The 17369-nt window shown below is 40.6% G+C and overlaps 2 protein-coding genes and 2 non-coding genes across 4 annotated transcripts; 3 read left to right on the top strand and 1 right to left on the bottom strand.

Annotated features, from left to right (window-relative positions):
- The first annotated feature begins 544 nt into the window (after nt 1-544).
- On the top strand, nt 545-5907 carry tmed10 (transmembrane p24 trafficking protein 10). Its single transcript, XM_063495709.1, has 5 exons — nt 545-771; nt 1728-1848; nt 2598-2671; nt 4002-4128; nt 4531-5907. Exons 1-5 carry the CDS (start codon nt 586-588, stop codon nt 4650-4652), a joined length of 630 nt encoding a protein of 209 aa, XP_063351779.1. The 5' UTR covers nt 545-585; the 3' UTR covers nt 4653-5907.
- A 4661-nt stretch (nt 5908-10568) lies between these two features.
- eif2b2 (eukaryotic translation initiation factor 2B, subunit 2 beta) lies at nt 10569-15032 on the top strand. Its single transcript, XM_063495474.1, has 8 exons — nt 10569-10823; nt 11094-11214; nt 13725-13873; nt 13956-14119; nt 14214-14309; nt 14388-14525; nt 14619-14685; nt 14815-15032. The coding sequence occupies exons 1-8, from the start codon at nt 10652-10654 to the stop codon at nt 14970-14972; spliced, it is 1065 nt and encodes a 354-aa protein (XP_063351544.1). The 5' UTR covers nt 10569-10651; the 3' UTR covers nt 14973-15032.
- A 603-nt stretch (nt 15033-15635) lies between these two features.
- trnal-cag (transfer RNA leucine (anticodon CAG)) lies at nt 15636-15718 on the bottom strand. The gene has a single exon. It is a non-coding gene; the product is annotated as a tRNA-Leu (tRNA).
- A 280-nt stretch (nt 15719-15998) lies between these two features.
- Nucleotides 15999-16081, top strand: trnal-cag (transfer RNA leucine (anticodon CAG)). The gene has a single exon. It is a non-coding gene; the product is annotated as a tRNA-Leu (tRNA).
- Nucleotides 16082-17369: the final 1288 nt, after the last annotated feature.

Below are 17369 nucleotides of genomic sequence, written 5' to 3' on the forward strand. Positions count from 1 at the left end.
CTTGCCACCCATAAATCAAAATTTCAACTCACTAACTCAAAACATCAAGAAAATTAACTTAAAACTTGAAATTGAAATGTCAAGTTATAAAGTTCAGTATGTTCAGATAATAACCCCAAATTATGAAAAAAGAAAAAAAAAAGAACCAGGGTTTGTGATGGGCAGATACCAGGTTCTATACAAATGTCTTTAGTTTTAGTCTTAGATATAGTAGATATGCTGGACAAAAGGTTTTAAATATGTGCTGCGAGGCAGGAGGAAAAGAGGAAGTACACAGAGAAGTCAATTGTCTGGACAAAGTGTTTATATTGTTATAAGCTTTATTCTGAATTCCATGAATATTGCACTTAACCAGTTGGCTAGCCTGGATATAATATAATACAATAACTGTAAAGGGACTAAGATAAACTAAAATAAATAAAACATAAAACACTTTGACCTCACCCGAACTTCACGGACACAGAATCTGCAGTTGGAGTTTCACGTCCAGGCCAGCGGCGGCGCTGGAGTGCTAAGGGAGGCCGGTAGTGTGAGTTGGAAGTCGGTGTTAAGCTGGTTGGCTGGCACGGTCTGGTTGGTCGGTTGATGGTAGCCATGGCTCGAGTCGCTGCGCTACTGCTCTTACCGGTTCTTATTGAATCGGTATTATCAATTTCCTTCTTTTTACCGGTCAACACCAGAAAGTGTTTACGGGAGGAGATCCACAAAGACGTGCTGGTCACGGGGGAGTATGAAATAACCGAACAGGCGAACACGAAAACTAATCTGAAGGTGAGCGCAGACCTGCTGGCTAGCTACACTCACCATTACCAAGTTTGTTGTCGGGGCCGAAATGGCTTCAATCTGATTTTTAATGACCCGATGCATCGCTTACAAGTGACTCTCGTGGCTATATATGTTAAATTGAGTAATTTCTGCTGCGAAAATGTCTACTGTTGTTAGCATTGTAGCTAGCTCAGGCCCAGAAAACCTCGGCTTCCTGCTTTTAGAAGCTAATTAGCCAGCTGGCTACCGTCTGTGCTCGCTAACACTCCCGTTCAGGTTAATTTGAGGGGTAATTTACTTTAAAAAAAAATAGTTAAGACACCCTGACACTAGTGAGCACTCGCTATAACACACAGTGCACGTATTTATATTAAAACATTGGAGAAACGACCCTGCCGGTGACTTCGTCTGGGCTCTGGTGCTGTTACACGTCAGTCTTAGGGTCCATTCAGCTGGCAAGCATAGCCTAGCCACATTAGCACATTAGCTTCCAACACGTCAGTGATGGTTTGTGTATTATTTAAATGAAGATGTCAAAAGATTTTCCTCACATCAAAGAAAATGACCGATATTTATACGGTTACAGGTTGCACTGCGTCCTCACGAAGTTATTTTGGGTTTTTTGGGGTTTTTTATTCCCCTCATGTTCTAACAGCTGGCAGTTTAATGGCTTGCATGGGGTGTTGCAGCCTTGCATTTTCAGACACATGTAAGGATGACAAGCAACCATCATCACAATCTCAGCCTATAACTATCTAGAAAATGACACAGTTGAAGTGTCTGAAATCCTCATGTTGGTGTCATAAAAATACAATTATTAGTGATAATACTGGTGAATGATTTAAAATTCCCACATTAAAGAGCAAAGTAATTCAGTATTGATTTAAATAAAAATTTTAGTTAATATTCTGCTGTTTCTTTGGCTCTTGACTGTTGTTTATTGCTTTTGTGTATCTTTGCAGATCACAGACTCCTCTGGCCACACTCTTTACTCCAAGGAAGATGCTTCAAAAGGAAAGTTTGCATTCACCACGGAGGACTATGACATGTTTGAGGTTTGCTTCGAGAGCAAATCTCCCATGGGTAAGCATGCCACAACCCCCATGTGTGTTATGGACAGCTGCTGCTGTTCACACACACTTGGTTTTATGCCTTGGTCACTGTCAAATCTTCTGATTAACCATTTAACCCACTGTCTTCATCCGGTATTACTTATTAGTTTTAGTAGATTTTTGCAGTGATTTTGGGTTATATCAGTAGATGGTCATGGATTTGTATGAAACTGAAAAATGTCATTAATGAAAATGATTAATAAAATAAATGAACGCAAATGATATCCCAGCCAATGTTGGCCTATAAGGTGGCTGATGACAACAACTAGTGCTAAATGTTCAACATGACATAATGAACAACTGAAAGACTACATTTACTTATTCTTTACGTTATGGGGATTTCTACATTTCAGATAGGGGGAAGAAATAAGAAAGGCAGAAATTATCATCATCATCACATCAAGCCAATGTTTCAAAATCAGGGCATCCCTACAAATGAATCAAGTTTCTATATGTTTTATGTATTGATTCCTATTTGCACAGTGGATGTTAAGTAAATTTTACAATGCTTGTCTTTCCTGGTGTGTAAGTTAATGATTTTTAGTTCAAGCTTCACAAAGTGCTGTAAAAGAATACAGTTTTACTGTATTCTTTTACAGCACTTTGTGAAGCTTGGTTAAAAAAAAGTGCTAGAAATTATGAATTATATAAATGATGCTCATTTTAAATGTTTCAGTGAAAATAAATATGATGATTAAAGTTTTTTGCTCTTTTAATCAGGAACTGGAAGAGTGCCTGACCAGCTGGTCAATCTGGACATGAAGCACGGTGTTGAGGCCAAAAACTACGAAGAGGTCAGAATCAGTCTGAAATGTTTGTTTGTTTTCGTATAGATGATGTAGATGGTGTCTTGGAGATCAGGTCAGTAGGTTTTCTTGAAGCAGCCTACAATAGCTTCACTTTTACATATAGGTTTAGTCTCATGTTAATCAAATGTTATGGAAGCATGATCCGGCAGTTGTGACCTCAGTGCCTCCTTTTTTAAAACTTGTCTTTTTTCCTGGAAGTACTGCTGTAGTTTTCTTTTGTTGAAGGACAGTGTTGACGTCAGGGTGCTTTGGTAATGTGTGCGGGAGGTTCCCTGGCTTCACATCATTCAATTTTTCTTGTATAGGGACGTGTGTATCGTCACAGTACTTGGGTGCCCTTCTGGAAATTTATTACCATTAACTGTGACTGCCTTAGGCAACACTTTAAAAATTTAGACGTGATAAAGAGCTGTGATCTGATGATCAGTCCTTCCTCCCCACCCACATGCAGCGCACAAACATTACATGCCGTTCTTTGCGTGTTGGTGGATGTTCGGCGAGACTTCCAAGTGGGCATTCCTGTTTGTGGGTAGCTGCAATTTCAGCTCCACCCACCATGTATTCACCTACATAGATGGACATGTTACTTATTGAACAAATTTTCAAACTGTTCAGTGGAGGGTGCAGTTAAAGACACTGGAAGAATTCCTCACTGTTGCAAAATACTTGAATGTGTGCTTAGCAGAGCCGGCTGTAGTGTGCTGTGTTTTTGATAATTTGGCAGCTCACAGGTTTTTTTTACATCCAAGGTCCTAATGGCTGAGTGGGCCTTAACAATAAATAAATAAATATATATTTTACTTTATTTATTTTAGTTTCACACGACTAAAGGATGCATAGAGAAATTAAATAGAAACATTCAAACCTGTGTTTTGGGCAGTTTTCCAGGCCTTTCTTGCACTGACGAGAATTTGTTCTAGTGGCTTACATCAAGTCATGCACAAAAAAAACAAACAAACCAGGAGCTGCCACATAACCAAGAAACTTTCTGATGCAACACACAGCAAAAAAAAATGGGGCGAGTGAGTTCACGCTAGTTGAGTTGGTACACGTCGTGCATTGATATCATAAAACGCTGTGGTTGGTTGTGGTTGCGGAACAAGGCCAACCACACCTAGGCTTTTCTCAGGTGCAGTTGTTCACACCAGAGTTCGGATGGCAGATACTCATCAGCCTGTGTAAACAGGAATGCTTTGGCATACACACGACACTAGACTGACACCTGCTGGACAAATTATTTAATAACACTTCTTCTCAAGCTGTAGTACAACCTTCTCTGCCATTTCCCTATGATCACTTTCTTTTGTCCCTCCAGATTGCCAAGGTGGAGAAATTGAAGCCTCTTGAGGTTGAGCTCAGGCGCCTGGAAGACCTCTCGGAGTCCATCGTGAACGACTTTGCTTACATGAAAAAGAGAGAAGAGGAGATGCGGGACACCAATGGTAATACAACCCAGCACATACATAGCTGTTCAGTAGCTCTCTCACTGAATTCAGTTTAATTTTATTTATATAGTGGCAAATTACAACAGCTGTCACCTCAAGGAGCTGTATTTTAAGTTAAAAACCCAACAATCCCAAAAGTCACACAACTCCTTATAAACTTGGACTTGGTGACTGTGGGAAGGGAAAACTCAGATTTAGCGTAAAGAAACCTCTAGCAGAAGCATTGTTGGGGAAGAGCAGCCATCTACTGCAAATGTTCCTGTGTTATTGTTTTCTTAGGAAGGATAAAGACGTCAGAGTAAAGTTGTCTGCTTGTAGTGGTTACTTCAGTGATAAACAAGAAGTATTGCATCACTGTCCTATAACATGGCTACCCTTTTTTCGGTCATCTGTCTACAGAATCCACCAACACACGCGTGCTGTACTTCAGCATATTCTCCATGTGCTGTCTGATTGGGCTGGCCACATGGCAGGTCTTCTACTTGAGGCGTTTCTTCAAGGCTAAGAAGCTGATCGAGTAGAGCGACCCGCTCCCAGCTCCTTACCTCGCCGGACGCTGCCTGACGGTCAGCCAACACATCCAAACATCCACCCTCCTTGGACTAGCTTCAGCAAACAACAGCAAGTGGGGGCTCAAAATCTAGTTTTCAAGGCTGAGAGAGAGAGTACCAAGGTTTTCTTCTGGGGAAAAATAAAACTAAAAATAAAAAAAAATCACCTGCTTATTTAGTGGTTGGAAACATGAAAAGCGCTGTAGGGAGAAATGCACTGTAAGACATGGGAGATGTCCGTCTCTGTGGTTGACATTTCTGTCTGCACTGTTTCGAATGTTGCAGCTCACTGAATAAGAACTTGTTCCTTCGAGCGTTCGTTGAACAGCAATGTTTGATTTTGAGCTCAGTTTGAATGGATGTGCCATGAGCGAATGTCTTTTGCCCTCCTGTTTATACACTCATTCTTTGCCATGCCAAGTAAACTAGATCCTTGGTGCCCTTTTATTGAGTGAAGGCTCTTTGGAAACACAGTTTGTTGTTACTTTGATGAGACAATTGGCAACCACTGAACTTCTGTGTTTTGTCACTTAATTTGCATACATGTCTGGTAGCTAAATTTAACTGTTTAGTTGTTTTTTTTTTCATATTGTAATTACCACTTAGTTCTTTCAACTGGTAATTTTCTTTTTCTTTTTGGGGGTTGTGAGTTGTCAGTAATATTCTTAGTTGTAAATTAGGTCATTTCTATGGGCTCTTGCATAGAGTTTTGTTTCGGAACATTAACATCACCTATCAAATGAAGCAAGGAACCAAAAACCTTGTTCCTAGGAAGGAATTTGTAACATCCTATGTATATGGTTATGAGTAAAAACACCCTCCTGATTTCTATTATACAGTTTATATATATCTATATATATTTGTGAAAGCTTCTCCTGTCAGAGTGCAATGGACGGAGGTGTTGAAATGTAAAGCTGTCCAAGCATTTTCAGTCATAGGCCCTTCTTCTTGACACTGGTAGAGCTAATTATTCTTCTGAAATTTCACAAATATCGGTTCCCAACTACAGTATGTGCAGATCCATCCAACATGCTTCTTTCCAGCAGAATTGTTTTGGCTCGGGGTGGTTGCAGATTGTTTTTGATGGGGATAAATTAAAGCATCTGTCATGGGGTACATTTTTAACAGTGAACATTGTGCGCAGTCACTGATTTTTATGTTGACTGATTAAATTTTGTAAATTTGTGTTGGGCTTTTATTCAATAAACTATTGGATGGATTTACATTATTTTTGTTTTGTCCTTTGAATTGCCTATTTAGGCATTTTTGAAGAGTAGGAGACGCATGTAGAGTGCATGTGCTCTCATTGGCTGATTTGTTATGTACACCTGCTCAACTGCCAAGTAGTGCATGCATCTAATCAATCACATGGCAGCAGCTCGGTGCATTTAGACACGTAGATATGGTCAAGACAACCTGCTCAAGGTCAAGCTGAGCATCAGAATGGCGAAGAAAGGTGATTTGCGTGGCTTTGAATGTGGCCTGTTTGCTGGTGCCAGATGGGCTGGTCTGAGTATATCAGAAACTGCTTGTCCACTTGAATTTTCTCCACACAACCATCTCCAGGGTTTCCAGAGTATGGTTTAAAAAAAAAAAAAAAAAAAAAGGAAAATATCCAGTGAACAGCAGTTCTCGCAAGTTGGGTGAAACTCCCTCATTGATGCAAGAGGTCAGAGAATGACCACATTGTTTTAATCATTTTTAGTCATGTTTTTATTGTGTTTTTGTTTTAAATACAACAGAAACCTCCATTTATTTATTTTTGCCTTTCCACGTTTCCAACACGTTACATATGCATGTTCTGTATTGTTTAGCTGTAAAGAAGGCTAAAGAGCAACTTCTGCTCTTATTTCACATGTACTAATGCTTTATAGCACTTTTAAAAACAAAGCCTGTTTGACTGCAATGGCAACTGTCACTTCAGTTAGACTGTCATTCTTCTGTTACTGTTGGTTGATTGAAAGCAAATAATAGCTCAAAAAACCACTCGTCACACCCAAGGTATGCAGAACAGCGTCTATGAATGGACAACATACAGAAGCTTGGGAAGATGGGCTGCAGCAGCAGAAGACCACACCAGGTGTATTTCCTGTCTGCTAAGAACAGGAAACTGAGGATAAAGTTCACGCAGGCTCACCAGAATTGGACAAAAGAAGATTTGGAGTAAGGAACATGAAAACATGGATTCTGTATGCCTTGTATCACTGGTTCAGGGTGGTAGTGATGATGTAATGAAGTTGGGGATGTTTCTTTGGCAGCACCTTGTTGAATCTTTGCCACAAAGAATTAAAGCAGTTCTGAAGGCAAAAGGGTGTGCTACTGAAGTGTGTTTATGTTTGTTTATGACTGTTATTGAATCTGCTGAGTGCTACAGTTTCTAACATGAAGCCATCATGTTAAAGTGACTTTCACGTCTGACACTTTCCAGTAGCCTAATGTTTAGATGTGGAAGTCACCTTTTAAATTTATTTTTTGCCAGATCAAAGTGAAAAAAATCTATTAAATAATTTTAGTAATAAACAATCTAGAAATAGACTAAAATTTAGTGGAAAAACAGAGTTGCTAACAAATTAAAACCAAGCAGAAAAACAGGTGTCCTCTGTGTCACAGCCTGATGACATTCAAATTTCCTGTCACACTAATGATTTTAAACCAGAAATCCAAACATCCCATCACCATAACAGCGGTTATCTAGGTTGGCTAGAGAACATGCCTCACTAACCTATTAATCTCACTTTTTAGAACAACTCTTTCTGCTGATCACAGTAATGACCAATAAAATTTCTTTTTGCATGCCTTAAAGCACATGAATAATGATCACTAATGAGCAATTAGTGATCAAACTGTCCAGAAGATGATAAACATCTTAAACACAGCTAGGATGCATGCAACACAGCGTATCTGAAGAGATGATGGAGCCATTAACCTCATGTGGAAGATGCTTCAATCCAAACAATTTCCAATAGATTGAACCTCTGCAGTGAGAAGAGGCAGATGCCATCAAAAGATAAAAAGTGAGCAACTGTGTTCATATCTTTGTGTTTTGTGAGGCAAATCTTTAAAATGTCTTATATGCATTCAAATAAAATGCTTGTGTCTGAAAGAGGAAGTCTGACAGTCACGACTGTTACTGGAGGATAATACAGAGACGCCAGGGTGTACTTTAGTTAGAGATTCCACTTATAGTTGCCATCAATTATTCAGACTCCCAGATCAGTGCTAGAGGATACCTGCACCATAATCACAATCCACCAGGCTCAATACAAAATCATATGATTGTGACAGACAATAACCTCAACATTAATTTCAAGGTGATGGAATATCATGGGACTGCGCTCTATTATTGCTCTGTTATAATCCTCCTGCATAAAGCAACAGTCCCATTCTAGTGAGCCGCCATATTCTCAGAAACTATATATTACTTATAGTTAGTAGAAATCCAAGAAAAGTCAGCAGTATTTCAATGGCTTAATATCAAGGCCAAACTTCCACTCAGCCTCAGACTCAAGTAACCAAGGGCTGCTTGAGAATATTAGCCCCCATTAAACAGCTGACAAGGATACAAAAAAGAAAAAAAAAAGAAAGAAAAAAAAAAGGGAGATGATTTATTTTGGCTTCAAGCATCATACTGAAACACATGTAAAATCCTACTCTTTAGGAGTGTGTTTTCCAACCACTGTGACCGAGAAATGATCAGGAGTACCGTGGAAGATTATCTGGTTCCACCTGATTAGTGCACTAAGCGATCGGCGTGACTAACTGGCAGAACAATTACATTCTCTTCCACTAGAGGGCAGTACAACTACCTGCTCTAATTAAATGGGTTGCCAACTGCCAGTAAAATAGAAGATGACGTAGAGGAAATTACATTGTCAGTGAGACAACGCAGCGCGTAATAGCAATAGATAAATATTTGAAAAGAAAAAGTGGTCAATCTGACCTGGGTCCTGGAGAAAATTGCGACCCAGACGAAGGCCGTAGCATGAGTAGTGATCAGAAAAAGCAAAAAAAGTATACTGGGGACAAACCGAGCCAGTTCCACTATGCCTGGTGCGCGGGGGGAAATGATCAATATGCTTTTTGTGACATTTTTGTTTGGTGGTGTGCCGCGTGATTTTTCTAATGTGAAATATGTGCCATGGCTCCAAAAGGTTGGGAAACACTTCTTTAGGAAATATGTTTTCAACAGTGCAGCGTGATCACTTTCAATGACAGTCTGACAATGACAGGAAGAAGAAAAGCCTCTTGAGATGGGTTTGTGTCTTTGTGTTTGTATAATTATATAAGTTGTATATAATTTTTTTACATTATTTTTGTTGCATTTTTTACAGTATGTATAAATTAACCAGGAGTGGACTAGATCTAATAAACTGTCAACTTTGTGTAAATATACATATGTTTTCTACAAAATTTGAAACCAAACGAGCAGTTCACTAATTTCTCAATTAAAATGTTTTAACGATACATAGACAACTGAGGAAGTCCTACGACAACTGAGGAAGTTCAGGGTCTCTCCAAAGATCCTCAGGATTTTCTATACAGGCGCTGTGGAGAGCATCCTCACACAGAACATCACATCCTGGTTTGGGAACAGCTGTGTTAAGGACCAAAAAGCTCTCCAGAGAGTGATTCGTACAGCAGAACGCTGCTGCAGGATTGCTCTCCCCCCGCTTCAGGACACCTACACCAGGAGATGCCGGACTAGAGCAGCGCAGATACTGAAGGACCCGTCCCATCCTGGCAACAAACTGTTCCAACTTCTGCAATCCGGTAGAAGGTTCCGCATCATCCGGGCAAGGACAGAGAGACTCAAGAGGAGCTTCTATCCCCAAGCCATCCGGGCCCTAAACACACACACACCCGCCCTCTCACATCATCTATAATTGACTGAGACAGGACTCTCTTCCAGACACTCTAAACCCAGGCACAATGTACATTTCAAATTCCTGTAATATATGTTTATATTGTCTTCTGTAAAATAGTCAGATTGTCTATTCTTATTTAATTCACTTGGTGTACAGAATTCACCTGCTTGCTGCTACTACTGCACATTCACCTAATGTATATACTATATATATAATGTTCTTCCTCTACCCCCCCCCCCCCCCCCCCGCCTTTTTTTTTTTGCACATGTCGAGGAGCGTGTCAGGTTGCATTTCACTGTGTGTTATACTTGTATAACTATGCATGTGACAAATAAAGAACCTTGAACGATAAATATGTACTGTTTTTATTGCTATGATAGTAACCATTAATATTACTATAATTAATCTTTCTTGCGCTGTTTTCCATTTCTCTTAAAAATTCACTTCTTTCAGCCTCTCTTGGTTTTCATCCTGTATCTACGGCCCAAAATGGCCATAAAAAGGAATATTTGTCAACAAAGAATTAAATTAAATGGAAATAGCACAAAGCATTGACCAGAAAGGTGTATGCTTTAGCTGAAGCTTGTTATATCTCCAATGTAGAGCATATTTTTATAAATAGCAAGCAAGACTTGTATTATGGAATCTAATTTCTGCCACTAGGAAAACTAAAAATTAAAGACTTTTCGTCTATAAGTCCAAAGTTGGAGTTATTGTCTCAAAATTTCAGCTTATGTACAAAATCTTCTGAGAAAATAACTAAAAACTGATCAAATAGCATATATGTTCAAGTTATTAAGTCCAGGTTTTGAGATAATAACCCGATATTTTTTATTTGTGTTTTACGATATATAAATAATAATAATAAAAATATGTATCGTTGTTTTACATTTCACTTTCAGACTGTCATTTTACTGTAGAAATGGGAAATTGTTGTAATCTCGACCCACTCTACTGTAACGCACGTGAAGCGGCAAACCAATCAGATGACGGCGAGCCCACAGCCACCCGGATGTACTCCTGAAGTGCTTCCTCCTCAAAACACTGGCATGGTGGAATTATTGAGTGACTCGAGTGTTACAGTGACAGCTTTTTAAAACAGCTATGCCGGGCCCATACAAAGAAACAGACCTAACCGAGAGGGTCGAGGCGTTCCTGTCCGACCTGAAGCGCGGGGGGACCGGGGCGGGACCTCTCCGGGGCTCTGCGGAGACAGCCCGAGAAACGACAGCCCTGCTCCGCAAAATTACAGCCCAGGCTCGGTGGGGCAGTGCAGGTGCTGAATGCTGTTTATTGTCGACACAGTGAAGTTAACTGCAGCGACAGCTGCCATTGTAGTCAAACAGGCTTTGTTTTTAAATCTGGTATAACGCTGTAGTACATGAGAAATAAGCTTTCTTTAGCTTTCGTTACAGCTAAACAATACAGAATATACATATGTAACATGTTGAACATGTGGAAAAAAATGGTTGCTGATGTAAAATCATACACAAAAAATATTCTATCCCAAGATTTTGGTCTTTTACAAACATCTTCTCGATTTCAGGTGATCTGATGGAAATAATCCGCAAAGAAGGGAGGAGGATGACAGCAGCCCAGCCCTCAGAGACCACAGTGGGTAACATGATCAGACGGGTGCTGAAGATCATCAGAGAGGAATATGCCAGGTGAGGACGCCAAAACGTACCATTTTCAAAAAAACATTTGGTCCTTTTTAATTTGATAGCAACGTGTCCCAAAAAAGTTCAGATGAGGAGAACAAAAGGCTGGAAAAGTAAGCGGTACTAAAAGTAAACAGCTGGAGGAACATTTTAAAACCAATTAGGTGAACTGGGAACAGGGCATTAACATGACTGGGTATAAAAGAGCATCTTAAAGAGGCAAAGTAAAGTAAAGATCGGCAGAGGTTCACCAGTCTGCAAAAGCCCTCCATAAATTGTTGATGAATTTCAGAATAATGTTCCTCAACGTAAAAATGTGAACACTTTGAATATCGCATCATGAAAAGATTTTGAGAAACTCGAGAAGTCTCTGTGCGCAAGGGACCAGACTGAAAAACAGGACTGGATGCCTGTGATATTCAGGCCCTCAGATGGCACTGCATTTAAAACAGACATGATTCTGTCATGGAAATCACTGCATGGGATCAAGAACACTTAAAGAAATCATTGTTTGTGTTCACCTGTGTTCATCCACAAGTGTATGTTAAAGCTATACCATGTAAAGAAGAAACCAAATGAAGTGAGTCAAAGTGGAAAACTCTTCTATGCATCATCAGTGCTGAAAACTATTTACAGGTTTTAGATAGATAGATAGATAGATAGATAGATAGATAGATAGATACCTTTATTAGTCCCACGAGTGGGAAATTTCATGTTAAGGCTGCCGACCATTGCCAGCGCAAAGGCGGCACCATCTTACCCTTCCGACCATACATACATTACACAAAAACATCACATGGGGAAGACAGGTCAGAGAGGTATAACAATGGAAGATGCACAACATGAGGAAAGACAAGGAGAAAAAAAATAACTCCCCCCAGACTGAGCTCCAACAGGGAGATCAGTTTGAGAACAGGAAAAAAACACCTCTGCACATAGCACATGAAAAACTCTTAATACACCATAGAAACACATGACAAGCAACAGGGATGGGTAAAGGGTGAGAGACAGCCAGTGTAGACAGTGCATCTGGGCCTGCAGCATATGCGCTGGTCTCCTTGATCCATCGTCTGCATCGGAATAAGCGTCGAAGGCGTTTGGAGGGGGAGGGGGGATGAATGTATATCTGCATGTGTATATATATGTCTGTGTGTGTGTGTGTGTGTGTGTATGTGTCCAGAGTTCAGCTGAGACAGTGTCCTTCGCCCTGCCAGGCTAAGTAAACAGTCTTCCAGCCAACCCAGGTGGCCTTGCGTAGGATAGGAAGAACAGTCAAAGCACAGTCTGTTATCAGGGTGTTTTTGTTCAGCTCCAGCCTTGAGACCACAGCTGGCGCCAAAGTGGTAGCCGCATGAAGTGATGGTGGTTTTTACTTTAGTGCGAACAACTCATATGAATTTCAAAGCTGTTCTAACAGTCCGACACTGGTCTCTCAATCTCCCGTTGGAGAGCCGTGAGCTTCTCCATGATGTTATCAAACTTACGCTCCGTGATGTTGTCATTCTTGTGCTCAAAGAGCCGATTCTGAGAACTCACGACTGCAGTGAGCTTCTCCAAGATGTAATCCAATTTGCGCTCAGAGGTCTTATTCTGAGTGTTCACGGCTGCCGCAAGCTTCTCCAAGATCTTATCTGTGCTGCACTCAATGAGCCCATTTTGAGAACTCACGCCTCGTCCCATCGTTTCAATCCCAGCGGGCAGCCTTGTGGGGGTTTGAACAGCCGGTTCCGCTTTCTTAATTCTTCGATAAGCCAGGGCCAAGCCAGCTCCGATCAGCAAGAACCCCTTTATCATGGTTCCGAATAGGTAGATATCTTCAGCGTCTTCGATCGACAGTCCCGCCAGGCACACGATCCTCCAGTTATGCCACCCGTCCATCGTGTATCCGGCAGGGAAAGTACCTCCAGGACACTCAGGCTCACCCGAGCCCAGACTTCTCGTTGAGAAAAGGGTGTCAATTGCATTCAGGAACCAGTTGATCAAATCCATAATTCCTCTTTTAGAGTAACATATGTTCCCATTCAGATATTGGTAAACTGCATCTTGTACAGCAGCGTGGCTCTGTAGTAGAGGTGCTTCGGCTCTGAGCTTCCCTGCCTGCAGTCCAGACCTTTCACTATCTGGAAACATTTTATGTGTGTTGAAGTAAAGTAAATGTGACAAAGAAAACCCAGGACTATCGAACCGCTAGAATCCTCCAGCAGCTTTTCTCTTCATTTCCCAGATGTTTACAAACTATTTACAAACATGTCGCTGTCCCAACCTATTTGAGATGTGTCGCTGCCCTCAAATTGAAAACAAACTAATGAGCTGCAGTTTCAAGTTTTTTCTTCTGTCCCAGAAAACCATTTGACCTAACAGTTGAAGTTGAATCAATAGGCAGCCATGAAAAGCAAGTATAATCGTACCATATATTAAAGGATGAGAGTATGTTGCTTAGAAAAACTTAAGCTACAGACGGCTGAAATACTTTGTGTTTTTGGTGAGATTTGTGCCTAGCTATGTTTTTCTTTCAGATCTCGGGGCAGCAGTGAAGAAGCAGACCAGGAATCCCTCCACAAGTTGCTGACCTCTGGGGGACTCAGCGAGGAGAACTTCAGGCAACCTTTTGCTCTCCTCAGAACCAACGTCATCGAGGCCATCAATGAGCTACTCACTGAACTGGGTAAGTTGCGTTATAAACAAGATAGCGTCAGTTTGTATTTTAAATCACTCCAATTCTTGGTGCCCATCATTCTATTTTTCAGAGGGAACGACCGACAACATCGCCATGCAGGCCCTGGAGCACATCCACTCTAATGAGGTCATCATGACAATCGGCCGCTCGCGCACCGTGGAGGCTTTCCTCAAAGATGCTGCACGCAAACGCAAGTTTCACGTCATTGTGGCAGAGTGTGCTCCTTTCTGCCAGGTAGCTCATCTACATCAGTCATAAAGGAAATACTAAATGTCTAATTTTAGATAGAAAACACAGTTCCTAATCTTATTTCTTCACCTCCCAACAGGGGCACGAAATGGCTACAAACCTCTCAAAGGCTGGCATCGAAACAACTGTGATCACAGATGCTGCCATATTTGCAGTCATGTCTCGAGTTAATAAGGTACTTAACATTTTAAGGAGACGTTAGCGCAGTCATGTTAGAGCATGCAGGTGAACTTGTGTCATGATCTTTTTGCAGGTCATCATTGGTACACAGACAGTTCTAGCAAATGGAGGCCTGAGGGCCATCAATGGGACACACACACTGGCCCTTGCAGCTAAGCATCACTCCACACCTCTGATTGTTTGTGCTCCCATGTTCAAGCTCTCACCTCAGGTAAGAGATTACTCCAAAGTCAGAGTTATCTCCTTTCAACTCCCATAAATGATTAAACTCATACTTCTGTGAACATGATATGTCATATTTCAGTTTCCAAATGAAGAGGATACCTTCCATAAGTTTGTCTCCCCACATGAGGTGCTCCCGTTCACTGAAGGTAACATTTGCAACAAAACTGACCTCAACCACGTGCCCACCTTTGGAAAATCCTTTTCAGATTTGGACATATCCTCTTTTTCAGGTTTTTTTTTTTTAAATAACTCACATTTTTCTGTTTGTATTTAAGGTGAGATTCTCTCAAAGGTGAATGTGCACTGTCCTGTGTTTGACTATGTCCCGCCCGAGCTCATCACACTGTTCATCTCCAACATCGGAGGACACGCACCGTCATATATCTACAGACTGATGAGTGAACTTTACCACCCAGAGGACCATGAACTTTAATCGGTGTATTTAACAAATAAATAGAAATGAATGATTTTGCAGTGTAGTTTGTGTCTCCTTTGATGTGGTTTCATTTTTTGTACCTGAAGTCCCTTACAATAAAGAGAGAGCTGTTAAGAACAGCTGAGGTTATTGTGTAACATCAGTACAGATAAACGCTCATCATATCATAATGAATAACACTGACTTCCCTTTAATGGAACAATGGATTCAAAGTACAATGTGGAAACAGAGTCACATGATCCTGATGAACAGCAGACTGTAGTTGCAACTGTTGTCCAGGTGGAGGTGGTGTAGGACAAGCAGAGCAGCAGGTTTGTGAGTATTTCTGATGGTGATAAGAATAAGACTTGGAGAAAGTCAGGTTTCATCACAATAGTCTCAGTGTGAAGGTCTCCAAAGAGAGGTGAGAGTGGAACAATGGTAATCCTCTCCCTCTGGTGAAGATTTTTCGAATTATTCAGGACTTCACAGTGTTGATGATTACAAAAGGGTAGAGGGATTACAAGCACACAACTAAGATATCTTTGGAATTAACAAAGATGTTCATGATTTCAGTAGTAAAGTGATTTCTTATTTTCTTTTTTTTGGGGGGGGGGGGGGGGGGGGGGGTAGACTACAAACAGCAACCTGAAGGTCTGACAGATCATGGAAAAATTTCGCTGTCAGAAGTGGGATTCGAACCCACGCCTCCAGAGGAGACTGCGACCTGAACGCAGCGCCTTAGACCGCTCGGCCATCCTGACACATTGATTTCCATTCGACATATTGAGTACATGTGTATTTAAAATAAACACATTATTGTAATTATTTTAAAATACAATATACGATTTAATCAAGTCAAAGATGGCATTATAACCTGCAAAAAAGTATGCTTGAATACTTTCTGGCAGGTTGCCACGACCTGATAGTTCACACTCATTTTGTTTTTGTTTATATTAAACATACATGCACTCAACATACAAGTATGTCGAATGGAAATCAGCAGCTGCGCGGGATTATTCAACTAGTGGTGAATTTCATTATGTCAGGATGGCCGAGCGGTCTAAGGCGCTGCGTTCAGGTCGCAGTCTGCCCTGGAGGCGTGGGTTCGAATCCCACTTCTGACAATTGTTTCTTTGCACACCTTTCTTACTGGTACTCATGGTCTTTGATCAGTGGTTGTTGATCAATGGTCATGAGAATTTGCATAATCATGAAGAAGGAACTGACCTCCCAGCCCATTGTTCCTTCAGGGGAATGGTTTTAGTCATTATGCAAATATACTGTTTATAAGATCGGGGAAACCTGCAGTCAGCTGAGACTGAAGAAGTCACTTGGATGAGTGACGAAATGTTTCTCCCACAAAACGCTACATCCAGATGAACAGAATCAACCTTTGGAGACTTCTTACTGTTGTGACAAAATACACTTGAAACTGGCAACTACGAGAGTTGTGCACTGTTCATCCCTGACAGCAGTGGATTTTGTAATCATGCACAATGTAACAACATTCTAGATAATTGTAATAAAATTCATTAGAGGGTGGATTTGTTCACACCGACACTGATGTGCTAAAAACCTGATTTTGTGAAGTCAAAACTTTCAGCAAGTTGAAACAATCTTTATCTTTTATCCAACTATCCCAAAATAAGGACTGGTCCTATCCCATGTGATGGTATGAAGATATGAAAGCCTGTCATCATTTCAGATGTTTACTGTGTAAATGTTTGTTTGTTTGATTGTTTTTTGTTTTTCTCTCTTTGTTGTTGTTGTTTTTTTTTTGTTTTTTTTTACCTTGCCTTGCTTGGTATCATTCTTTTCAGCACAACCTCACACATCTGAATTTACAGTTATTTTTTCATTGACATACTGTATTAACACAACTGATCTGAAATCACGCAAAAACATAAAATCCTAGTAGTAGTTATATTTTCTTCTTACTGTAAAAACCACAGACATGTTTTGTAAATTATCTTCATAACTTGAAATGCAAATAGAAATTGTACATTTTTAAAACTTATGCACAGATTTTGTCCATAAGTTTACAAATTTTTTGAACAACAAAGTTTTATACGACTATTAATCTAAAAATGCAGCCAATGCATCTGGTGCTCTTTTTCTTGTACAGCCATTTAAAAATACTACGACAATAATGCTGCTATGATTTGTTGTGGTTCCATGGCGTAATGGTTAGCACTCTGACCTCTGAATCCAACGAGTCCAGTGGGATCTGGCTTTTGGGAGGTGAAACCATACTGCATGTCTTCTCCAGCACGTTGTGCTTTCAGTCAGAGGTGTATAAAATCAAGCAGCTAACCGTGATGCCTGCCTTTAGAAACACTTGTGAATCACGAAAGAATGGTACTAAAGAACTGTCTGAAATGCAGGTGTCTGAGTGCTGAGGTCCCTTGTGTG

The sequence above is a fragment of the Pelmatolapia mariae genome, linkage group LG15 (assembly GCF_036321145.2).
Source record: "Pelmatolapia mariae isolate MD_Pm_ZW linkage group LG15, Pm_UMD_F_2, whole genome shotgun sequence".
Taxonomy (NCBI): Eukaryota; Metazoa; Chordata; class Actinopteri; order Cichliformes; family Cichlidae; genus Pelmatolapia; species Pelmatolapia mariae.